The following is a 25,962-nucleotide window of genomic DNA, read 5'->3' on the forward strand; positions in this document are numbered from 1 at the left end:
CATCAGCTGATTTGGGCTCATGGTGCTCAGACTAAGGGGCTGTTTAACTGCAGGGTCCCAGAGCCCAGGATCCAAGCCCGTTAGCCTGAGCCCCGCGAGGCCGAGTCAGCTCACACAGGCCAGCTATGGGTGTTAAACTGCAGTGTAGACATACCCTTAGGGCTTCATTGGTGCCTACGCTCTATGCTGGCCCACTGCATGGGGATAAATGTTACCCTTTAGAGTTGCCACAGTGCATCCACATTTTCTGTGGAAGCAGGTGAGTTCTGGGTGTGTGTATGGGAGGGGGATTGGGATCTGTGTGTCCACCTAAACGACTGAAGTAACAAAAGAGGAGGCTAAAATGTATGCTTTGTGAAAGGAAATGAGATTTAATGTGTAGACACTGCAATAGTCTGTCTGACCTCAGTGGAATAACACTACAGAGGACTTTGACCCTGTATTTGTTAATTTGCATATAAAGGCACAGAAGTTTAATAACAGCTGAGTGTTCTAGTTGGATGGGTAACAGTTGGGGAAAGGACTGAAGTGCTGCGCTCAATATTTTGTCAATTTCTTTGCATGTTTTTAATAATGTGAAATGTTTACTTGCATGTATAGGTGGTAAAAATGTTTGGCTATAGTCATTGGGGCCAGATCCTCTCCGCGGGGCTCAGTGATCACTATAGTCACTGGCTGGACTCAGGGCTGTTGAAATGCTGACGAGACAGCATGCCCTCTTGCCTCTGTCCCAGTGACAGAGTAGCTGCTCAGATACTGTGGTGATGGGTGGCAGTATAAAACCTCTTAGGTAGAAAGTCAATTCCCAGACAGTCCCCAAAGTACACTCATGTATTCTGGTTTAGATGACAAAAAGTCATCATAAGGGCTAGACTGTACCCTTCCGTGGTTGTTCAGGGAAGTAGGAGGGAGTCATGGCTACCCAAGTGGCACCTCTGGCACTTGTGGAAGTGTATGGGCTGTTCTCAAGGTGATTCATGCTGGGAGCAACTGAGCAGTAATTGGAAAGAGACATGGCTCTGCCCTCCTACCCAATGGCCAGGAAAGCTGTTTGGACACATAAATGGGCATAACAAATTGCTCCCCACACCATGCAAATGAGGAGCCCTGTAAAGCATTGTGCCTCTGTGAAGGCATTTTGAATGGAGTATAATGAATATGAACTCATCTGAATGCTGCTGGTAACTATTTAGATCTCTGTTTCCATAACTGAGAGTTGCAGAACAGGCTCCTGCATGTAGCTGGCCTATTCCTATTAACATTAATTGGACAGGGGAAAACCACATTACTTTTGGCTCAGTCAGCCATACAGCACAATGCTCTGCCAGGAGTTTGTGGGCCAGAAAGGTGTCCCAGTTTGACTGTGTTCAGACTGAGGCCACTTTGGAGCTGAATAGATGCCAGAATGTTCCCAGCTGGGAATAATGCTCTCAGACAATATCCCATGCAATTATCCTCTGACCTGTCTTCACTTGTTCATCCCCATTTGGGAATGCTGCTAAGAACCATATATATCAGAGAGCAGAAGTAACAGGCAAGAAGTAGTCAAGGGGGAAAACTCCAAAAGTTCATATTTAGGGATCTGGAGTGGTCACCTAAACTTCCAAAACATCAGTTGCTTATTTGGAGCTTGTCCAAAATATCTGAAAATCTAATAAGCTCGCATATGAGGTCTGTGGTGCTTTTAGTTCTATCTAGAACCTGAGAATGCAAAAGCATAGGAAGTGAATGGAAATATTATAAACACACTCACACTCTCTCTCTCTCTCTCACACACACACACACATCACCATACCTTTTAGAACCTCAGTGCAAGGTTTGCTTGTGCTCAGTTCTAGAAATAGGTAAAGAGTTAGCTGAAGTGGCTCACCCATTTTTAGAAATGGATGGGGATGTCTGAGGAAAAAATTGATCCTTTTTCTGTTACACTGCTGATCATGTGGGTAAGAAAATTATCCTCGCTAGGATATTTTCCAGAGCCTCTCAATGCTGAGTATTAGAGTGCAGGCATGTGTAAAGAGGGCTAGAAATTTACACTTTGTGCAATGACAGCTTGACATATATATGTCCCCAAAACTGGGGGTCAGGAGGAGGGAAAGGTCCATCAGCTTTTTGTGTTTCTGTGGCCACCTCTGCCAAAGTAATCTCAGTGCTTTTCTGGTACAGCTGTACATCTGGTCTGCATCTGATTGTAATAGGTGCTAACAGCCTCCTGCAAGGTCATGAGTACCTGCCACTTTCAGTCTTCCCTCGCTCTCTTTGGTATCAAACAGGAGTTACTGACTGGAGTCACACTGTTAAAAACTAGTGTCAGTGAGATCAGCATCAAACCCTGTGTTTCTATTGCACCATAATTACAAGTTGCATGTGCCCTCTGTAATGTCACTAAACGAACATCTTTAATCCTTATTGTCTGGGCACGTTTTAAGAAGCCTGCCATATCAAATTCATTTTCTAGACTGAATAGTCTGGATGGTAAATAAAGCAACCTTGATGTTTATTTTCTGTGTTTTAGGTCAGATGATAATAGCCTTCTCGGTGTCCATGGTGATTGGATTGGTGATTGGAGGGATAATCTGGGCTTTGTTTACTTGCCTGTCCCGTCGCAGAGCCAGTGCGCACATTTCACAGTGGAGCTCATCAATCTCTAGCCGCCGTTCCAGACCTGCTTCTCAGGGCCATGCTGCCAACAGGACTGGATTCTACCGTAACAACAGCTGTGAACGTCGTAGCAATCTCAGCCTGGCCAGCCTCACCTTCCAGCGACAAGCCTCCCTGGAGCAAGCCAACTCCTTCCCAAGAAAGTCAAGCTTCCGAGCCTCCACTTTCCACCCCTTTTTGCAATGCCCTCCGCTCCCTGTGGAAACTAACAGTCAGCTGATTACTCTGTCTCCCACCAGCACCACCACTACCCTTGTGGGGACCACCACCAACAGCTTAACTCGTCCTGAATTCCACTGGTCCAACAACAGCCTCCGCATCTGTCATTCAACACAAACACCTCCTCCTGCCTATGAGACCATCATTAAAGCTTTTCCAGACTCTTGAGCTGAAGTCTTTCTTTGTTTCTTTAAAAGGAGGACTCTCCATCATCTGAAGCAGATTTTCTGTATGCTCTAAAGGCCTCTGGGAAGCTCCCTGGTGCTGTGGCATGCTGCAGGCAAACAGAAGGGACATGCACAGATGACACTGATTTGCTAGGGCAAGGTGTGGTATCCTGCAGCCCCAAGGATCTTACCCCTCCTCCCCCACCAACTGAACTGGTCTGCAGTGTAATTCTAAATTTATATTATACCTTTAATCTGTAATCATTGTAAGGCTTTTAGTTTAGAAGAAAGAAACTTCTGCAGGCTACAAAACTGGCAACTTAAAGGAAGAAACGAGCCACATGAGGAACCATTTGTTGATAATCGCTTATTAATTTCCTGCAAAGTTCACCCATTCATTATGTTTGTTAGAAATCTTGTTCTTGTACATTTGTCTGTGAGTCTTAAGTTTTCATTAGATACTTTCCTTCATCTCTTAATCCTGGGCTGGTTCTATGCCTCCTGAACCACAGGGTTTCCTATAGCTCAGGAATCCCTTGGAAGAAGTAGAGTTTAAAGTGGCTTTAGTGTCACAGTCTTGTGGCAGGTACTAGGGCCCCTGTTTTGATATTTGTAGGGGGCTCCAAATGACCACAGGCCAGTCCTGTTTACCACAAATTCCCTGTTTACCACAAATTCCCAAAAATATGGCAAAAAAAGATGGAGTGTCCCAACATTTGTGCCACGGGAGAAATTTCTAACCGACTGAAAAAGGAATAACTCTATAAGAGGACTTCGTCCTGCAACCTAACAGGGGTCACATTTTATTACCCTATAAGGTTACAAGGATACTAGTCTTGGTCCCTAAGATAAACAACGTGAATGGCAACTGTTTTTTATTTGAGCTTCCTGTTTTTCTATGGGAATACTCATTTCCTTTCTTTAAATTGTTTTTCAGTTTGTACTAACGTTTCATCCTTCCTGATGTATAATACAGTGAAATCCTGCATTTTGCTAAAAGAAAATTTCTCAGACGTCTAGGGCGAAATCCTGGCCCCACCAAATTCAATGTCAAAACTCCCATTGACTCCAGGATGTCAAGCCTTCAGTCTAAAATAATGAAACTGCTTTAGAGTATGGAGATGCTCAGGACAGATTAATGCCTGTTTTTGACTGTCAGACCTGTAGAGCTATTATAACATGCTGGCCCACTGGCTTAGCGGTGACTGATTGTATTCACATGTGAGAAGTCCAGGCTTGGGAGCAACGGAGATAGCACAGACACATGGAGCCTGATTCAACTCCCATTGACTGCAACGGGAGCTGGATCATTTCCATGGTGGATAGTCTGAGACTTGAACACAGAGAAGGGCATTTCAGTTTAGAGAGTACCACCTGCTGTGCAGGGCCGGATTAACTCTCCTGTGGGCCAGGGGCTATTAGATTGTGTGGAACCCCTGTATACAAGTCTTTTTCCTCGGAGGGAGTTTGGTGCAGGAGGGGCCTGGGGCAGGGGGTTGGGGTGCAGAGGTGGTGCGGGTTTGGGAGGGAGTTTGGGTGCAGCAGAGAATTCTGATCTGGGGTAGGGGGTTGGGGTGGAGAAGGGGGTGTGAGGTGCAGGCTCCGGCTGGGAGGTGCTTACCACAGGTGGCTCCTGGCCGGCGGTGCAGCAGGGCTCAGGATGCCTGCCTGCCTGCCTGCCATAGCCCCACACTGCTCCCAGAAGCGGCTGGCTGCTAGCCTGTCTCTGCGCGCCCCTTGGAGGCGGGCAGCGGGTCTCCGTATGCTGTCTGCGCCCACAAGTGCTGTCCCCGCAAGTGCCACCCCCACAGCTCCCATTGGCCAGGAACCGGCCAATGGGAGCTGCGGGGATGGTGCTGGGGGCAAGGGCAGCACACGGAGCCACCTCCTTCCCCTCCTCACCCCCCCGCACCAGGGGCCGTAGAGACGTGCCAGCAGCTGGCCGCTTCCGGAAGTGGTGCAGGGCTATGGCAGGCAGGCAGCCTGCCTGAGTGCCCCTTTTAGAGGCCCGGAGATCGCTGCCTGTGATTTATTTTTGCGCCCCCCCCCCCTTAAAGCCCCTGCCTTAATCCAGCCCTGCTGCTGTGCAACACTACCATTCCTGGCTTATTAAGAACTTTTTGTTTCTTACGGAGGGTTAGGGGAAGAGGTATTAGTTACAGTGGGCCTGATCCTTAGAGGGCATGATCCTGTGCATCTACTGAGGACCTGCAACCACAGTTGTAGTTAATGGGAGCAGCTCTCAGGAACAGACAAAGTGGATAACACCTTAAACTTCCTCCACAGTCAGCATTGCATTGTTACTCTGGCCCCTCTCATGAATGGGCCCAGAGTAACTATAACTGCTCTTATCACTGCAGTCTCTAAACCTGCTATTTTCTCTTTGCAACCATTACTATTAATTCTAAACAACCTGTCCAGCTTTCTAACTGTAAAGGCAAACTAATTTGAATGTATCAGACAGACTGGCTTTTGTTCTTTTTATGTGCAATTTTTTTTTAATTTTAAGAAGTTAAACCTGATTGCTAGAGCTCCACGTTGTCCATACAGATTGCATACAGCATTTTATTTTAGAAAGTATGGATTAGAGTAAACTAAGAACACTACTAGGTCTGAAAACGCCATCTGACTCCAGTGATGGCAGGATATGGCCCTAAAATAGTGAAGAGAGAAGTGTTATTTACCCTTTCCCATAATACAGCAACCAGGGCTCACCCAATGAAATTAATAGACAACAGGTTTAATACAAACAAGAGGAAGTACTTTTTCACACAATGTTCAGTTAATGTGTGGAACTCATTGCTATGGATATTGTGAAGCCAACAGTATTACTGGGTTCAGAAAAGATTTACATAAGTTCATGGTCAATTGGCCCATCAATTGCTATTAGCCAAGATGGTCAGGGATGCACCACCATGCTTAGGGCCACCCTAAACCTTTGACTGCCAGAAACTAGGAGGAGAAGACAGGGGTGGGTTACTCTAAAGTCCCCTGTTCTGTCCACACTCTCTGAAACTCTGATACTGGCTTCTGTAGGAGTCAAGATACTGGGCTAGATGGACCATTGATCTGACCCAGTATGGCTGCTCTTATATTCCTATGTAAAATGATACTCTTATGGGAGGAGGCTTCTATTATTGTATTAGATCTCTTATTGTTTTTATTTAGATTCCCAGTAGGCTTCACTGTACTCTAAAGGCTTACACAGTATCTCTCTTGCAGATAATGGCATCTGTTGTAACATGCCCATGAAAAATTGCATCTAACCCTGCCCCCCTTGCTCATTGACTTTAGTGGTCTACTTGAATGAGAACAGCAAGGAGGATTTGGTCCACAGTGTGTAACCAAGGTGTTAGAAATTCCTTCACAGAGAGATAATTTTAAAATAACTGAATATGTACTTATGGGTTATAAATGCAGGATTTGCAATAGAGCTTTACATGATATATTATTCCTTGTATTACACTATATTTAGTAAGTAATATAGGAAGAAAAGCTATAATGTACTGTATTTTTTTCTCTTGAAATCTTCATTGGACACAAAAACTGTTTTACATTCCCTGGATTAGAGGAGTTAAAAATTTGAAATATTTTGTGCATAACCAATTTGGAAGTCAGCTGCTTAACTAACAGCTTAAACAATAATGGATATGAATATTTTGTAAGCATTGTGGAGACTTTGAAATGTGAAATAAAGGTAGAAATTATAATCTGTACTGCATGATTTTCCTTAAGCTACATTTTACATGTGAAAGAGCTAATTTATATGTAAAATCCTTGCTGTAGAAAGCAGACATAAAGAGCTGGAAAAGTTATATAAATAGTGTCAAGTTCAGCATTTATTCTATGATAATAAGATCCAGTGGCTAGAACCTGATACTAAAAAAATTCTAATGGGAAACAAGGCTCAAATGTTTAACAGTGAGAGTAATTAACTGGAACCACAGTATGCAGTAGATTCTCTGTCACCTTAAGTCTTTAAATCAGGATTGGATATCTTTCTAAGAAATATGCTCAAAGGAGTTCGAACTGGCAGGGTTTTGAGCAGTATGTCCTTGATCCGGGAAAGTGGGTAAGCATACATTGAAGCATGAATAGTCTCTATCAAGTCAATGTTTAATGAGGTGTTTTATGTTTAAAAAAATGCATTCTATTTTTTTAGCAGGTGAAATTATTAGTGCATTTCACCTTCTGTCATGGTGCAGGAGGGCTTTTTCGGGGGGTCATTCTTTTCAGAGATATTGTACTGACCTTGTACAACAGCATTTTCCACAGGAAGATCTCAATGCACCCTCAAATAATGAATTAATAAGCCTCATAATTCTGGACAGTAGGTAATCATTACTTACACCATTTTACAGTGGGGGAAGGGAAGCACAGAGAGATTAAGAGACTTGCCTAGGGTCACACAGAAGTCACTGGCAGAGCTTTGACTAGAACTCAGATATCTTGACCCCAGTCCTGCACTTTTTAAACACTAGACGATGCTTCCTCTTCTTTTCTTAAAATGAAACACTGTCCATACCTTAAATCATACACAGAAGCTATTGTCCATGTTTCATGCAGAGAACAGATTAATGCCATTCCAAGGTATTAACACAAGTGGTTTCCACTATATTCCTTGACCTTTTCTTACTGAAGAATTTCAGATTGCTCATTCAGACATCTACTGGATTATAATACTACTTCTCTGAACGTGGCATGTCTTTGCCAAATCAAATTTTTAAAGTTCACTTGCGATTTACCATGAAGTTTTTTAGTCATCTTGACATCTCATCTGAAAATTTATAAACTGAAAACTACATTTACTGGAAATGTCCACTCAGAAATGAAATGACACATGCCAGATCCCTGACCTATAGGTACTTTATAAAATTAGGCAATGTCTGTGATGCACTGCAGCTTCTGGAGAAAAGAAAGGAAACACTAATAGGAAATTTACCTCTACCATGTCCAAAACAGATTAAAGAAGAGTGTTGATGTACTTTACAGAGAGGAGGACCATAAATCAACTTTGTCCAACCGTTTCAAATGTAGGTGCCTAACGTTAGGCACCTAAATCTTTTTTTTTTCTGCACCTTGACAAAAGTGACCTGATTTGCAGAGGGGCTGGCTTCCGTGCCTATTTACCTTTTCAAAAACTGGTGATAAGGACAAAATCTTAATTGCATGTGGGTTACAATTTGGAGTAACAACAACATAGATTTTTATTTCTGTAGCCCTTTTCATCCAGCAGGATCATTAATCCCTTTCAAATGTGTAGACTTCACCTCAGGACTGGAAGAGGCTGCCAGCAGCTTTTCTTGAACCTCAGAGAACAACAGGAGGGGAAAAGTCGTCCTCAGCACCCTGAGTATCATTCCCCGATCACGTCCTCATTCCATCATCCCCTCAGCATTCTCTCCCTCATCTACTGTCCCCCTAGTCTTTCTAAAATCTGGGAATTATTACTTCAGCAGTTGACTATTTATAGTACCACCAGCAGCCACAGTCAAGGACTGTGGCCCCATTGTGCTAGGTGTTATACACACACACACGGAGGGACAAGACCATCCCTGCCCCAAAGAGGGTACAGTCCAAGTAAACAGCCTGAATGAGAGCTCAATGTTCTATGGGCCACTCACCAGTCCAGTGCAAGCAGAAATTAATGAATAGTAACAAATCGCTTACAAAGGTACAGCAGGTTCATTAAGCACACTCCTCCTTGTACCTCATCTAGAAAGGTTTGATGCTTGTTACATTGCCACTTGCTGCTACGTGATGGTAGCAGATGCATGACAAGCATGAAACAGACTCTGCTGACGTACCGTTGTAAGCCAGTTTTATGTCTTCTGTTGTACAGACAGGATGAAATGGCAACAGGCACTGAAAACAGGATTTTCTTTGTTCAGCAGCAAAATCAGGCCAATTTTGCCCTTATAGACACTAAACAATAGAAATACTGGTGCTGAGTAGCCATTTGGTTTAAGTAAGGCTTGACTGGGGTGGTAGGATGGCTCAGACTATTGGCAATTAGACAAGAAACCGTTCACCTCTAGACCCCCCCGGTCAAATCCAGACCCACGTCTGTAGTGACCCAAAGTCATTGCCAGATGCCAGCACTCTGGTGACTTATGTGAAAAAAGGGAATGATACCCAAGCTGTTCCTAGTGGACAGGTGTGAAAATCATAGTTGGCAATAATTTACAGCCTTTTGGATAATATCAGTGAAGCCATCAATGATTAGAGGCACCTCAAGACTACACTACTCCCTCAACTCTGCATATGGTCCTTCTAGAACTGGGCTGAGGCACACTGGTGAGTCAGAGTGAGGAAGTTTTCTCTCCCCATGCTACATGTGTTCTGAGGATAAATTAAATAGCTCCTACTGTCAGTGTTCTCAAAAGCACAAAATTCCCTGGAAAATTCATTATGCCATGCTAGTTTCAAAGAATTTCAAGTGTACCGTTTAAATAGAGACTATTTTTAGAGTGATTTAAAAAACTGATATTTCTCATGACACCAGGCAGTTCAGAATCCCTTTCTCTCTGGATTCTGTCAAAATGTTGGTAAAAATCCAGAGGTCTTCCTCAGACCTAATTCTTTTGTTGCTTTGGCAAGCAATAGAAAAGGTGGCACCAAAGAATCAGTTTGTGAAATGTATTAGCTTGCATTGTTTGATAAACCCTTCTGACTTAGTTTGCCAGTTTCGAAGCACTGTATTTTTTTTTCTGTAAGGCCTTGGGTACATGCCATAAAATGGTATGGACAGTCATTTCATAAAGCTTTGAATTGCCTTGCAAAATCCTGGTGAATCCATGACATAATAATTCAGCATTCAGATATTTATGAGCATTCCGAATAAAACAAGAGGTCTCCTGCAGAAATCCCTGTGCACTGGACAAACATAGTTTTCCATCTCTTACATCTATATTGGGTAAACTTTTCAAAAAGTGCCCACATGGCTTAGGATCCTAAGTCCCATCGACTTTCTCTGGGACTTTGGCTTCTGTCACTTTTGAAGATGGAACTTAGGCTCCTAAGTAATGTAGGCACCCTTGTACACTTTACAAATACCTTTTTAAAAAAAGCTTAAAAGGTTAAAGGTTGAGTCAAGCACTCAAAAATTAAGAAATGCCAGGAAGAGAGGGCAAGCATTCATCATACAGTCTTTAATAACATGATCACAAACTATTTTGAAACAGGACTCCTCAAGCTCTTTACAGAAACAGTAGTATGCCTACAAACAGTGAATTGTGGGATCAGGGCCTTTGATTGGACCACTCTACTGGTTTAACTGGAATTGAAAAGGTCATATGTTCCAATATCCTCACACAAGTAAAAAAAATGACCAATTAGTGAAAATATTGATAATTTGCATTAAATTAATAATATTTTATTAATGTTTCTTGTTATGCATTAAATTCACAGATTCCTTGGTTCTACTACCATCACACAACCATCTTCCTTTACGTTTCTCTTTTTGTAATTTTAACTTATTTGCAGCAAACCCTAACAACCATTACGGCCTCCTAGTTCCATGGGTAGGCCCGCACAGCCCGCAGCAGCAAGGCTCTGAGCTCGGGTCGACAGATTCACGCTAGCAGGGCTTGCTCTACTGTACTAAAAATAGCTGTGTAGACATTGTAACGTGGGCTCTGTGATAAATGAAGGGGAGAGGGGTAGCTCCCTTTTATGGACAGCCAGCCAGTTAGCTACAAAATTCCTCTTAGTAGCTGTTCTCTACTTGCCTTACCTGTAAAGGGTTAAAAAAGCCCATAGGTAAAAGGAAGGGAGTGGGCACCTGACCTTAAGAGCCAGTGAGAAGGCTAGAACTTTTTAAAATTGGGAAAAAACTTTCCCTTTGTCTGGTTGTTATTGTTTTCTCCAGAGAGGAGACACAGAGCAGCAATGCTGTAATAAGCTTGCGCCAGGTATGAAAAATCATACCTAGAAACTACTTATCTGAAACCCCAGATATGTAAGTACATCAGGAAATGTCTAAGAAGACGTGATTAGGTTTATCTCTTTTATTTCTGTAAGGCTTGTGGGCTCCTCTGTGCTAACCCCAGGTGCTTTTGTTTGCTTGTAACCTTTAAGCTGGACCTCAAGAAAATTATTTTAATGCTTAATCTGTATAAGTGGTTCTTTTTAAAATCTAGCAATAGTCTGAGTTTTTAGCTGTATTTTCTTTCTTTTTGTTTTTAATAAAATTTACCTTTTTTAAGAACAGGATTGAGTTATTGTGTCCTAAGAAGTTTGTACATATGTTGTTTAATTAGCTGGTAGCAACAGCTGATTTCCTTTGTTTTCTTTCTCAGCTCTTCCCCCGGGGGGGGGGGGGGGGGCGGCGTGAAAGGGCTTGAGGTTACCCCACAGGGAGGAATTCCCAAGTGTGCCTTCCTGTGTTCAAAGGGGTTTTTTGCATTTGGGTGGTGGCAGCATCTACCCATCCAAGGTCAGAGAGAAGCTGTAACCTTGGGAGTTTAATACAAGCCTGGAATGGCAAGTATTAATTTTTAGAATCCTTGCGGGCCCCACCTTCTGCACTCAAAGTGCCAGAGTGGGAAATCAGCCTTGACAGGCTCAGAAGCTCACTCCATCACTTCCTGCTGCTCACTGTGTAGCTGTACTCACTGAGGGTAGCTGCATGTGAGCCTGACTAATTTGAAAACGATCAAGCTAGTACAATAGGGGTACTGAAAAGTTACTCTGCCATTCCATAGTCCGAATCCACAGAGGTCCAGAAGGAGGTGAGAGGATCTTGGCATCTGAAGATCCTAATCTCCACGGAATCACAATCTGTGTGCCAGATCCTGAGTCCATAGAGGCAGGGAGCAAGGGTAGGCAGCCATCAAGCATCAAATAAGATGCATGCTATCCTTCCAGAGTTTGTTCACCGCTCTGCATTCTTGCAGCGTGGGAGCCTCATTATTAGTTCAGGCAGGCAGTGAATTTGAACTGGCAGAGCCACTTACAGTCTAAGAAGTAGGCTCAAAAAGGCATAAGTCTGTGAGTGATATGAGGAGCATGGTACATCTCCTGTTAATTGCAAATGAACTTAGTTCTGGTCTGTGACTAGTGTATAAAATGCGCTCATTTTATTTTCTTCCATGAAGGGTTAAACAGCATTTCCACTCACACAGTCTGCTAAATATTTTCTCTCTCTCAATCTGTGTGTTTTTTGGTCTACAGGTATTTGTGTGAAGTCTTAAAGTACAGTGACAGGGATGTCAATCACTGGGGCAATAACAAATCCATGTCTGAAAACAATTCACAAGAGCCACATATTGCTTGATAAATTTACTAGTGAAGTGAGGATGTCACATAACTCATAGTCCTTGATGTCATTGAGTGCATTTAAATGTATTTACTGGGATCACAAGAGATATAAATAGGTGCTCTTGCTTCCTCCAGAGCTCCTGGTTGACAGTGAACTGCCAGTTGATTTAAATGCTTCTGCCCGCGTTACAAAAGATTTGGAAATGGAGTGTAAATATTACATATCTATATGTATATTTATTTATTTTATTTTCTTGCTTGACAGTGAACTCTGACTAAATCAATGATGGAGGAAACTTTTCAGGCTAGCTGTTTAGCCATGGTTAATTTACATCTGGATGGCAAATCCATTCTCCTTTCAGGGTCAGCTATAGCGTAGATACCAAAAGAAAAGAAAAGAAAAGCAAAGCATGGTTCTTTAAATATTACTGCATTGGGGATAGATTTGCAAATAGTGCATGTTAACCGCATGGTTGATGACTAAGGTGTCAAAAATTGTGTGTCCAGCAAAGCATTTAGGCACATGCTTAACTTTAAGCCTGTCAATAGTCACATTGATGGCTGACTGGATTAGGATTTGACCTATTATTGACTTCAGCAGAACTACTCATGGGCTCAAGTCCTTTTCTGACTCAGAGCCTAATTTCCTAAACCATATAATGCCAGTGACTAAGTTTAGGAGCATAATTTGTGCCCTAACTACTGAATGCTGCTTGTTGAAATGCCTCTTGCATGTTAATTAAATGGCTACACTACCAGGGAACTCTACTCATCTTTCATTCTTGTTTAGGCATGAAAGAGGCATGGTACCCCCACCATGGGGTTGCCTGTTGATGGACATAAAGGGGCTTCTTACGCCCACTGTGTAGGCATGTAAGAGGGCTCACGAATGAACTCTTAGTGACTAATCAGTAATCAATGTCCTGCTTGACCTTGAAGAGGACCTTTTCTTCACTGCAGTATTTGTAAGGCATTTAGTGTGATATAAAATCAAAGAGGAGAACTCCTGAATCATAGCCTCCTCAGAGGCAATTTAGGTGCAGTTGTTTATATAAACCTGGTTTCCTCTGAATGCCACATCATCTCAAACCTCTGGATGGCACCTATGTATCAGTGACGTAGGGACTGACAGCAATAAAGTCTCTATGGAACCTCTTTAGGGTCATTGCTTCTCACTGCTAGACGGCCTCTGCCAGGGGAAGGCACAGCATCAGGGAGGGGAACAAGGTCATTCCTGGGTGTCCATTTGGGAGGGACACTTCTCAGCTGGGCGTCCTGAAGTTACTGAGGGAAGTTGGAGAGCAAAGCTGCACAATGCCAGTGCCAGCACAAACAGGCCACTCTCACACCTGAGCCCTAAGCAGAAGGGCAGTGAGACTCCTGACACCAGGGGGAGAGACTTTATTTCAAGTGTATTTGTATATAATAAAGTAGAACCCCAACAGCAGAATTTTGTCTTATGCACTTTTGGACTGTGCTGAGTGGGTCTTGAAAAAAGAGAAACAGATGCAGGGAGTGCCTGCAGTGCCACATTAGGTCAGGAGGGGGCACTACAGAGAAGACATGCCCTGCAACAGACATGTTCCTATGAGTTGTGCTAAGGGGGAAAAGCCTGTTATAACTGAACATGAGAAACCCCCACTAAACTCATCTCCTTCATTTTGTTGCATTATAACAACCTGAGGACTCCAACAGCATAACCACAAAACACAGTGTAAGTTACTCCGTTATTCACCATCACTAGTGTGCAGACGTACCTGTCATTATATCTTGTGGGAGGGACAAATGGAGTGCATAGGTTTATTTCTGTTTCCACTTGCTATACATCCTATCTAACCACGGACCCAAGTTCCCTGTCCTCCTCATCCTTATCTAATGAATAGGCAACCTTGTGTCTAAATCTCAATCTGGATGCCTACAGTGTGTTGCTACTTCTGCCGAAGCTCTGCATTAAGTAATATTTGTTTGTTTCCTGGAGATTTCCAGGTGAAGGTACCAGGTGCTAATTTAGATTGAATCCAGGGGTAATTTATACTCTTTCCACAACTTTAGCACATATTCTATAGTCCCTTGGGTGTAAGAATGGCTACATTTACACTTGTGTAATTTCTGGGTCTGAGTCCTCTGTGCTTAGTGCTGTTATTGAAGGATAGACAGCCAGAGTTTGGGTGATCTCATTCCCCAACAACTGGTTTCAGGTTCGACTGCTGATAATCTTTTCCCTGCCTATTTAACTTTCCTCTCCTTTACAACAAGAAACTGTAATGTATGATCTCTGAGTTTGCACATGCACTTACCCTTAGAGCTTCCCAAGTGTCGTAATACTTTAATTTGCCAAATAACTTAGCTATTGATATTGTGACATACAAAAAGTTGCTGATAATAATAGTTTCTCATTCTGGTGCCTACTGCTTTTTACCTTTCTCCTACGGGAAACCACTAGGGCCTGCCTTATAATTTACAAGATTCCAAATTGCAAGTGGTAGTAGATCAGGTCATGAGTTTTCTCCTTTTAAGGTGCCACTTCTGGCAAGATTGGACTTTTAGAATCATCTGCCTTTGGCCTTGCTGCTGGATTGGGGTGTTCAGGTCTTCTACTGAGTTGCATGGGGTCCTTCTAATCATGGATCCCCTTGCAGTTACTTCTATTTCTTGTGCTTAGCTATGGCCCTCGGATCGATCCAGTGCCTTAAAAATATCATAGCTACATTCTGGAAGAAGGGAATAGCATGAATACAGCTACTGATATAGCTGGATCATTCATCTGGATCTCTAAATCAGATCTGGATCAATGATATTTGAAACCAAGCTTCAGTGCAATTAGGACATAGACCTTCCTAAAGTTTGAAGGTATCCAAAATCTAAGGCTTGCGGTTCAGCTCATGTCTAAAGAGTAGTTCACAAAATTTTAGAATGTTCCTCTCTTGGAAGAGGAAACACTGCATTTAATGTGTATCCCTTCTGTACTGAATGTTTCATTAGTTTCTGTTAAAGACCCTTTAATTCTTTTGCACTTCCTCATTTAAGAAACCAGGGTGTACAATGATGTACATGTGATAGTTGTCATGATTATTGCTGTGTCACTTAATCTCTCTTTTTGTCTGTTGCAACTGAGTCTATCTTTTACTTCTCTCATCCTCCTTCCAAAATGGTTAGGAATCCAATTAGGAGTAGGTCTATTTATGTGGAGTTAATAACGTGGAATACATTGATTGCAGTACCATGTTCACTGTAACATTTTTTAATGCTTTATGTGGGGTGTCATAAATATAAAGGGAAGGGTAACCCCACCTTTCTGTATACAGTACTGTAAAATCCCTCCTGGCCAGAGGCAAAGTCCTTTTACCTGTAAAGGGTTAAGAAGCTCAGGTAACCTGGCTGGCACCTGACCCAAAATGACCAATGAGCGGACAAGATACTTTCAAATCTGGAGTGGGGGAAAAGGCTTTTGTCTGTCTGTGTGATACCTTTGCTGGGAACAGATCAAGGATGCAAGCCATCCAACCCCTGTAAAGTTAGTAAGTAATCTAGCTAGAAAATGCATTAGGTTTTTTTTGTTTTGGCTTGTGAAATTCACTGTGGTGGAAGAAATGTGTATTCCTGTTTTTGTGTCTTTTTGTAACTTAAGGTTTTGCCTAGAGGGATTCTCTATGTTTTGAATCTGACTGCCTGTAAGATTATCTTCCATTCTGATCTTACAGAGTAGTTCTCGTATCTTTTTTTGTTCTTCTAATAAAGTTCTGTTTTTTAAGAATCTGACTGGGTTTTTTGGGTCTTAAAAATCCAAGGCTGGTCTGTGCTCATCTTGTTTATTCTCAGACCTCCCCAGGAAAGGGGGTGTAAGGGCTTGGGGGGATATTTTGGGGAAATAGGAACTCCAAGTGGTCCTTTCCCTGATTGTTTGTTAAATCACTTGGTGGTGGCAGCGTTTTACCTAATCCAAGGGCAAAGACTTTGTGCCTTAGGGAAGTTTTAACCTAAGCTGGTAGAAATAAGCTTAGGGGGTCTTTCATGTGGGTCCCCACATCTGTACCCTAGAGTTCGGAGTGGGGAAGGAACCCTGACATGGGGAAAAAAGGATAATGATCCATTGATTTATCAGCCAAGAAGCAAATTAAACTCGATGGAGGGTTTTATTGTTTGTTTGTTCCAGTGACTTGTGGAGTTGAACTAACTCTGTATTAGAACTGTATCTCTTTTGTTCATGATCATTGTAGAAATGGTTTCATAATTAATATTAAAATAAGATCAAAACTGAAATGTATTAAAGAAGAAACTGACAGATTGATGATTTCTTCTCTGTAGTTTCTTTAAGTAAATGAATTAATTTTATTGTTTTTTCTCAGCCAAAGTAGTGTACATTAGGGGTAGTTTAAGGTACACATCAGCATATCATACTATGCCCTCTGCTCTCTGTATACACACATGCAATTTTAGAAAATCTTTAGGCTGATTTAAAATGAAAACAATAGTAGGAATTTGCTTGAGACTGAAGCATCTTTTAGATAATTTCCACAATCACTTTTAAATTGTTGCCTTGTGGAGTTTAGTCAACAGGAAATGTGGGATGGAGGGCTGGCCAGGCCAAAGGATGTTGTGACCTGCCACATGGGGAGTCTGTTTTTGTATGGCAGAGTGCAGGGGAGTCTGCTGAGAACTCAACTCCTGGCGGCACCAGCTTATGCATTGTGTGGGTAAAAGAGATGGGCGACTGGCAGGGGGAGGGACGAGTGGGTGCTGGAATGGGGTCCCTAACCATGGGACACCAGAATCCTTTCCTCCAAGAAATATATGACTTGGTACTACTGCTAGGTTCCAACCAGCACCATAGCAGAGGTGCTCTTTAGGGTGTACAGAGAGACCTTGGCCACATGTACAGTGGATGGGGTCTGGTGGTCTGTGTGCCCTGCAAATAGTACATGCAAATCAGATAAACACCCAGTTTTCTCACAGAAATACAGTTTGTGCACCCACATGAAAATTCTGTGCATGCAAAAGCTAATGAGCCAGTGGGGCAATTTCTCGGCTATGCCTTTCCTGCAATGGGTACAGGAAGAAGGGAGGAGGGTAAAGATGGCCTCAAGCTGCTTTTGTGCATTCCAGGATCTGTACCTGGCCAGAAGCCATCATGGCCCTTAGGGCTCCTTGAATTTGCTCTGGATTGTAGCAGGCGTCCATGGGCCTTGTGGTCAATGTTGAATAACTGGAGCCCAGTGTGCTCCAGACATGTCGTCTCTGACCCCTTCTGTTTACCTCCCTATCCCCACACGCCCCCTAGGTTTGCAGCTGGGAGAGGACTCAGTGTAGAGCTGCCACGTTGATTTTACTCTGAGCAGGGAGCCCTATATGACAGTTCTGCCCCCTTTGTGTCCCTTTTATACAACCAGAGTCCTGCAAAGGGGCCACAGCCTAGGGCAGAATCTATCCTGAGGGACTACAGAGAAAGCATGTGAAAATGGAGGCATGAAAATTTGAAAGCCACTTCTGAATATCTGGTTCGAAACATATGCTTGTTTATATGTTTCTTCAAAGTCCCAAAGCATCTTCCCGCAAGAGCTTGAATATACGATAGACATACAGCTTAACTTGCTTTGAATACTTTAAAAGTGCAGGAAGAAAACAAGACTGTGTTTTGTGTCACAGGAAAATAAACAGGTAACTGAGACTACATGCTGTAGCATATTAAAGGCAGGTGCTGTTGATCTAACCAGAAGCATGGAAGCACCGGGGCAACTGCAGGAGGAGGCAACACATACTTCTGCTGATGAAATTGTCACTCTTTTGCTGTAGGCTGAAGATTATAACCCTCAAGTAGTGCTGGGAGAAATATGACCTTTATCAGTGTGGCCCATAAAAATGAAACAATTCTGCCGTCATGCTTAGCTCTGTATCACCACTGCCACCCTTTCCAGTTATCAAGACAAATGGAATCATTCTAACAAGTTAGGCTAAAGTAGTTAGCAGAAGAGCTAGGTCTGAAAGAAAAGCAGAAGCGTTAAAGCCAGTCTCTTTGCGACATGTTTTCAAAAGGTTATCTGGTTGCCCGTCTCCATGTGGGGTGCAAGCAGTGTGTGCTCACACATACATGTGATATTCAAAGGGGGAGTGGTGGTGGTGATGTGAACAGCATGAGCAAATAGGTGGTGTAGTGGCTGTGGTCTCAGGAACAGGCACATCCCACCTAATCACACTGTTGTATAGGGTATGTTTAGGTCAAGGTAAAGGCGGTGTTCAAGCAGGTGCAAGCCAGGAGAAACAGCTAGAGAAGAAATTCTCCAAAAGTGACACAGAGTTTTGGAGCAGTAGTGGGAGGGAGAGAGAGGACTTTGGGGTGAGGAGTGGTGGGGTGGCCAGTGGGAACAAGGTGCTGAGGTACAAGCAGTGATGGTTTGCTTTGAGGGGGATGATAGCAAAAAAATAGGGGGAGAGTACTGGGGACACCACTGTAAGCAGCCATTCACCTGCATTTACACGCCTTTTACCCGGCATATTATATACTGGCAGATTAGGCACGCAACAGCAATTGCAACACATTAATGGTGCAGTAGCATAGGTTAACAGCACATCAGCATTTCTTAATGTGGGAGCATGACTGGGAAATCTTGGGCATATAACCTGAGTCCTGCACAGATTTTGAAAACTGTCCCAGTGTGAATACACACAAAACCACTGTGCAAAGGTCTCACCGGTGGGAGCAGAGGCTTTATAGCACTATCACTTCAGAACCCCTTATTCCCCGCCCTAACCCATCTTACACACACACACACACACTTGTACTACCACATGTGTGAAGAGGGGGATGGAGACACCTGCAGGGTCCTACTCCCTCCTCGCTATCTCAACACCCATGTCTGGAGTTCATGTTAATTATGTCAGTGGATGGTTTGGGGGAGGGTGGGTTAGCATGTGTCTGCTTGTACTTTTACTGGCGTTTTATAAGTCATTGACATCTTTTCTGGTGCGTCTCTTGTAGAGACACAATATGCTGAAAATGCTAGGCTAGCTGCTGCTGGAAAGCGGTACCCATGAACCAGCTCAAATGGACAAGTTCCTAGAAGATCCTGGAACAAAAGGCAAGGGCACTGTATCAAAGGTGGAGATTCTAAACAGGTCCATTGGAACACAACTTATAACAAGCAAGAGATGACAGCACACCACAGTACTTCCTGAGTCAGGGCTTGTGATGTGCTAGATGTTTTACTTTTCTTTCAGAGCATGCAAGCCACTTAAATCATTGTCTTTTTATACAGTTATTTAAAAAACCAAGACTATGATAAAGTCATTTGTCATTTCTGCCAATTTAATTTCCCTCTCTTGATATGAGGAGGTGACAAACCTGGTAAGCACTGATGGTGACGTCAATGAAACCATACTGATTTTCAGCAGCTGAAGAGTTTTGACCTAAGATTTTTTTAATACATCAGTTTCAGCACATTTTGTACGTAATAAATAGCCTTATACACAAAAGTTATGTTAGCCAGAAATTCATAGCCAGACAACAAATATCCAGCTCTCCTCCAGAAAGTTTGTGGCCATTTTAGTTCACAGTATATGGTTGGGTATGTTATGTGTGCGCGCACACCCCCACACCCACACCCACACATTGCTTTTCAGGCAAATTTTTCCAAATTCTGCAGTCTTGCCTGCAATATCTCAAATGACAGGGTTTCTGCCATTATTCAGTGTTCTAGAGTTCCATTATTGAGATATTCAAACTAAACTTTCCTTAATTTAATTTCATCTCACTACTAGTTATACCACACTCTAGAACCCAAAATAAATCTTTGCATTCTTTGGTGATTACACTTCAAATACTTTTGGACAGCTATATTCTTATCCTTTTGCTTAAGATGTGGTTAGGTAAGAGGAATAAAAATAAACCAAAGGACCCCAGTTGGGTGGGGTCAACCCCGTGGGCTCGTTGTTGAGTGAATGTAGAAGTTGGGTACTATGCAGAGATATTCCTGCTGAAAACTCTGACATTTCATGGGATGTCAGCTGCAAAATACTATCTTGGGTGACAGGGGATGGATCATTTGAGGATTCCTGTTCTGTTCATTCCCTCTGAAGCACCTGGCATTGGCCACTGTCAGAAGACAGGAACCCTGGACTAGATGGACCATTGGTCTTACCCAGTATGGCCATTCTTATGTTCTTCTTATCTTCCTGAAAATTATCTGTGCCCAGTTCTTACTCAGTAGAAACTCCATGAGTGTTATTTCATATTATTTCCTGCTAAGTTTTTCCTTGTGGGAAAGGGTTTTCTCTTCCCATCAGTGGAAAATGCCCCAAACCCATGGATCCACCTAGATCTCAGGGGATCAGCAAGAGGCAACCAGCATTCGTGCAGAGCCTGCTTGCCTCTCCTATGTCTCCTTAGGCAGTCATGTTTTCTTGTACACATGTGCCTACCCAAGTGTTGGCATTATGGAAATACAACACAATAATAATATTATTATTATTTCAAGAGGAGATTCCAAAACACAGAAGAGGATGTAGTCATTTGTGGTGGTTTCCCTAGCAGATTTTGAAGGAGAGGAGATTTTGGTAGGGAACTCGACTTGCCACCCCAGCTTCCTCATCCTGAAGATATCTACCCTACAGAGAGACCTCTGTGGCAGGGGGAGAGAGGGCCAAGAGAAAAAGAGGATGCATGCTATGGAAGTGACATAATCCCCTTCTGCACCACTTAGCCTGGTTTCACAGGAGGAAATAGAGGGTGGCATGGGGTCATCTTTGGAGAGGAAAGATAATCCAGTCTGGAAATAGGGTTATGGCATGTCTTTACTTGCCTAAGCAGTGCCTTACCATCTACACTGCTACTTATACCTATTCTAGCCGTGTGCACAGAGTATGTACTCTCCATGTTGCCATAAGGAGTCTGCAGTGTAACAGTAAGTCTACACTGCAATTGAACACCCACGGCTGGCCCATGTCAATTGACTTGGGCTCCTGGGGCTGTTTAATTGCAATATAGATGTTGAGACTTGGGCTAGAGCCAGGGTTCTGGGACCCCCTGAGTGGGGAGGGTCCCAGAGCTCAGGCTCCAACATGAGGCCAAATGTTTACACTGCAGTTAAACAGCTCCTTAGCCCAGGCCCCATGAGCCAGAGTCGCTGTGTGTGTTTAATTACAGTGTAGACATACCTTAAGAGAGGTAGGTTCAGTTCCCAGCTCTGCCATTGACTTCATCTATGACCTTGGGCAAGTCACTCAGTCTTTCTGGGCCTTTGTTTCTTATTTGTGTAATGGGGATAATGCCCTACCTTCCGGGGCGGGGGGGGGGTTGGAGCTGCTCAGGTACGGTGGCTATGGGAGCTATATAAGACAGACTGCTCTTTCAGGAACGGTGTCACCTGTGTAACCTCATCCATGCAGAATTGCGCTCCACAAAACATTTGTTATGGCTTTGTCCAGTCCAATTCTCTACTAGCCACATACATGCCTTGTGAAATTAGCAACAAGATCGTGGCAAAACAGGGAGTTCTACCTGCTTCCTATATCGGGAGGTAGCTGATTTTTCCCACATCGACCAAGAATATCTATATTTGACATTCACTCCTGTGCTCGGTTTATTAGGCTAACCGCAGGGGAGCTCCTTTTATACCAAGCCAGCACACGCCGAGAATGTCAGCGCTTTAGCGTGTAGGTGGCGCTCTCGCCACATGTAGATCTTGAGGTTTCGCGTTTTCTTGAAACTCACAGCTGCATGCTTTCGCCAGCTGATTGTTGTAAAACTTTTCCAGGGAATTGGCCGGACAAAGAACCTGCCCAGTAGTAACCTTTGCAGGCGCAGCTTCAGTTCTACGTGTGCGTTTACAAAATAAACTCACAGCCTAAGGTTGCCAAAGTCATAGATAAACTCCTCTTCCAAAGTTAGGAGTATCCTCCTTTAAACTTTTACCCTGTGTTCGTCCACAGGTCCCTTCCTCTACCTGAACTCTCAAAAATGTCATTTACCAATCGTTTGAAGCACTTTATTTAAGCCTCTGTTCATCACTAGCCTACAGTGCAACAGCTTGTAAACGCCAAATAGAGCCTTTGTGAGGAAAAACTTCCCCAGGAGTTAGGTGAAGAAGAGCTATTAATGCTCATCATGCCATTCCAGAACAGAACTGCTTGTTCGACCTCCAGTTATGAAGTAACAAGGGAAAATTTCCTGGAATTAGGCCATTGCAGGAACTCTGGTTTGAGTCACAGCTGACATCCGAGAAACAAATTTCCAGGCATTTTTGCGTTTAATTCGCTTAATTGTTATGTAACCGAATTAGAAAATGCGATTAGGGCTCGCAGAATATTCACTGTCCAGCCTGTCTGACCTTACGAATACATGAAACAGAGAAGCACGCAAAAAGAAAAGGAGGACTTGTGGCACCTTAGAGACTAAGACGGAAAACTAGCCCGGAAAGCCTATGATAAGTCGGAGGAAATGGTGAAATCGTCTGCGCTGGTTCTGTACGCCGGCTGTCTTGGGTTAGGAGGACTAGGTGTACATCACATACACAAGAAAGCTAGAGCAGAACCGGATAGTGAGCCTTTACCGAAATGATTCCTTGACGGGGCTCTTTTGACGTAGGAGTTTTAGATACAAAAGGAAATTCGGCAAACAAAAGAGGAATGTACGAAAACTACCGAGGCTGTAGAAACCAGACGAGCGCTAGGCCGGAACCCGTGTTTCATGGCCACATGCCTTCCAATCCGCTTCCCCGCAAAACAACTGCTCAGGGGAAAAATGGGGGCTGTAGTAAAACGAATCGACTCGCCACATGCCGCGGTTCTGAGTCCCCCTCTGCTGCTCGGGGCACGATTCAAATGCGGAGCAAGAACGGGCTCTCCTTCCAAGCGCATGTCCCCTTTCCATTCAATTGCCCAGTTTCAGGGCTTCACCTCTCCCCTATTCGGGGAGCCTAGCGTCTTCCAGTCTTTGGTTTCGGTCAACGTTTACAAGCACCTGCTGCTTCTTTTAATTCCCCGAATAATCCGAGTGAGCAAATATGCTTTAAACGAGAAACCACAGAATAGTAACTTAATTCATAAAAATCATATCTGTCGGCAAATAGAGAGTTAAAAAAGACACCCCTTCTAAGCCAGCTATTCTGCTCCAAATCTGTGCTTTACAGGTTACACGGGAAAGCTCTCTCCCGGTATAAAGCTTTCTGACTGTGTCAAGTATGGTGATATTTCATGGCTGGTCCCCGAGGACGGCAGATAACACTCCTAGGGTGCAGCTAGGGTGTGTCTGTAGCACAGCTGTGTGTCTGCGGAGAGCGGGAGCTGGGCAGGGTCCTTACACTTCATAAGTAAAGTGTGCCTGGAGAATTGTAACATGCACGCAGAAAACCAAAGATGTTAATAAAAAACAAACCAGATCAAAAGGTGGAAGCAGCCCCCCGAATGCCGTGTACTTTAACACACGCCTCCTTCTACACAACCTCAGCGGGACACTTAACAGTTTACAAGACACCAACACTTTTCTGGGAGTAAATGGGAGGCTGCGGAGGTCGGTGCGACCGTCCCAGACAGAAGCTCTGCCCGGAACTCGTGCTTGGCCGCACGTTCGGCTGCTGCCCACAGCTCTGCCCGCTCTGCCCCGTCCCTCGGTGTCTTTAATGCACAGAAGGAGAGCCAGGCTGCTAACCGGTCCCGGGTAATCACCCCCAGGCTAACCGTGCAACAGGGCTCTGGGCTGCAACCCGGGACCTGCCCAACTCTGCTCTGCCGTTTTAGGCTGAATTATGTTGCCAGCCAAGTCTTACTCACTGGCTAAGCCATCCATTAATATACATCAATAAAAACAGGGGACGCGGCTGCTCATGAATTAAATATGAACTTCTTCCCCGGCTCAGAGCATCCTGAGCAAAGCGATCACGGACTTCCAGTCATCCCCTTGGGAAGAGTGACGTCTCCCAAGTAACGTGATTGCTTTTTCTGAAGCAGAAACGTGGTCCTATGGCTACACCCTATAAAACCAGGCGGCTTGGAGGGCTGAGCAGAGTGTCACTGAAGGGGAGAGACGGCATCAGCCTCAGGAGGAGGGCTGGGGAACACCACCGAAACAGCAGACACGGACCCAACCCCTGCACGTTCCCCCTCGGTCCCCGGGCCAGAGTGCGGGGCGAGCCGCCGAGGAATCCAGCACCTCGGAGAACTCCCGGCGCCGGGCGGACTTCCCAGGAGAAAGCACCGTCTCCCTGCCTCGTGAGTACCGCCAGCTAGGCCTGGGCTCAATAAGTAAACCCACTGGACCGTCCTAGCGAGTAGAGAGAAGAGAGGACCCCCCCGGTGATAAGAGCAGTGCAAACAGGCTTAACGCTAAAAAGTTGCTGACCAGCCAGCAAGTGGGAATGTATAGAACAGTCCTGCCTTCTCTGACGCTACCTTCTCCTTCCTAATCCTTGATCAATTCCTATGGACTTTAGCTCAGATTAACCAAGTTAGGGTGTCTTTGCTTTGCGCCTTCCTTTTTACTTCTCCTTACTGCTGCATGTTAGCTGCCCTTGAGTGCCGATTTCTCCCTCGTGTACAGTTATCACGCGCTGGTTACTTGGGTTCCCTCTTAGCGCTTTTATTATTTTATATCCTCAATTTAAATTCACCGAATTAGTCAAATCAAGCCGATCTTTCTTTTCTCGCTTTCCCTGCACTCTTCTTTCCTGCGGGGGGCGAGGGGGGGCTGGGGGACTAGAAGAGGTGTTGATACGCTACAAAAAGTTTCCACTTAAAGTCTCTGTTCCGAGCTCAGAAGGATGCAGACTGGCTTTGAGTGAACATGACCATTAATGTTTACAATGTTCAACTCAAATTCCCCACTGCCTGCTCGTGCCTTTTGGTTGCTTGAAACAAAGTGCAGCTCGGCTTTCTACGGCAGTATTGTACAGCGCAGCATGAGAACCATCTGCTACTCGTTCTTTAACTGTTTGACCAGATTTAAGTTATTAAACTATTGAAGAGAAGTAAGTGTACGTGGCTTCCCCAGCGGAGCACAAACGTAGAGGATGCACAGTGCTAACTCACATTATTACTTCATTCTTCAAATTCAAACGGGTTTATATTACTCTAATGTCTGAGTTTCAAGGAGGTTTACGTTTCGGATAGAACTTCTCCCCTTCACCCTCTCCCTGCCTTTGGCCGTCATCAGATACTAGGACTTACAAACCAGAAGAAATAGTTTCCTTCCAGGTGATTTAGAAAAAATAAGTGTATTGTCAACCAGATCCGTCTTACCCAGCGAGTGCCCCTGACTTCTAAAGCAAAAGCAAAAGATATAGCTCGCAGCAAATTTTAAACAGCCGTACCCTGGCATGCCATATTTGAGGGATGAGGTGTAGCCCGCAGCAGGGATCCTTGCTTTTCCACGTGGGATCCGAAACCTTCCCCACCCTTCCTTCATACAGCAACAAAAGCATCTTAGAATTGGCCCTCTGTATATGCAGTCGGAAACCAGTGCCGATAGGAGGTAATTATTGTCTCCTATTCATTAACTCAGGTCCAGCATGATGGAACATAGAAGCAGCTCCCAGCTTCTTCTGTCCTTCACACTCTTCAGTGTGCTCTGCTCGCCAGCACTGGCATTACCGCCTTTGGGGACATACTCAGCTATGAGGTAAGTGCTGTTCCAACTCATGCAACCTCTAGCTACAGCACCCCACTGCTC

General features: G+C 44.0%; 2 protein-coding genes across 6 annotated transcripts in view; both read left to right on the plus strand.

The window, feature by feature from the left end:
* The window catches only part of MYCT1 (MYC target 1), a 33,179-nt gene extending 29,470 nt beyond the window's left edge, over positions 1–3,709 (plus strand). Inside the window, exon 2 of the mRNA XM_027822776.3 lies at positions 2,516–3,709. Coding sequence (XP_027678577.1) covers positions 2,516–3,048 — 533 coding nt within the window. The 3' untranslated portion in view covers positions 3,049–3,709. The remainder of the gene's footprint in view (positions 1–2,515) is intronic.
* LOC102937114 (vasoactive intestinal peptide) overlaps positions 1–25,962 on the plus strand; it is a 61,775-nt gene that overhangs the window by 29,341 nt on the left and 6,472 nt on the right. For 2 of the 5 annotated variants that reach the window (XM_037895006.2, XM_037895007.2), the window contains exon 2: positions 25,795–25,911. The exons of 1 other annotated variant lie outside the window; for it this stretch is intronic. In XM_037895006.2, the coding sequence (XP_037750934.1) occupies positions 25,795–25,911 (117 nt within the window). Of the gene's footprint in view, positions 1–23,924; positions 24,507–25,794; positions 25,912–25,962 lie in introns of those variants that run through there. 2 more of the 5 variants (XM_043543167.1, XM_037895008.2) reach the window with 2 other exon arrangements.

Source organism: Chelonia mydas, chromosome 3 (assembly GCF_015237465.2).
Source record: "Chelonia mydas isolate rCheMyd1 chromosome 3, rCheMyd1.pri.v2, whole genome shotgun sequence".
Classification (NCBI taxonomy): Eukaryota; Metazoa; Chordata; order Testudines; family Cheloniidae; genus Chelonia; species Chelonia mydas.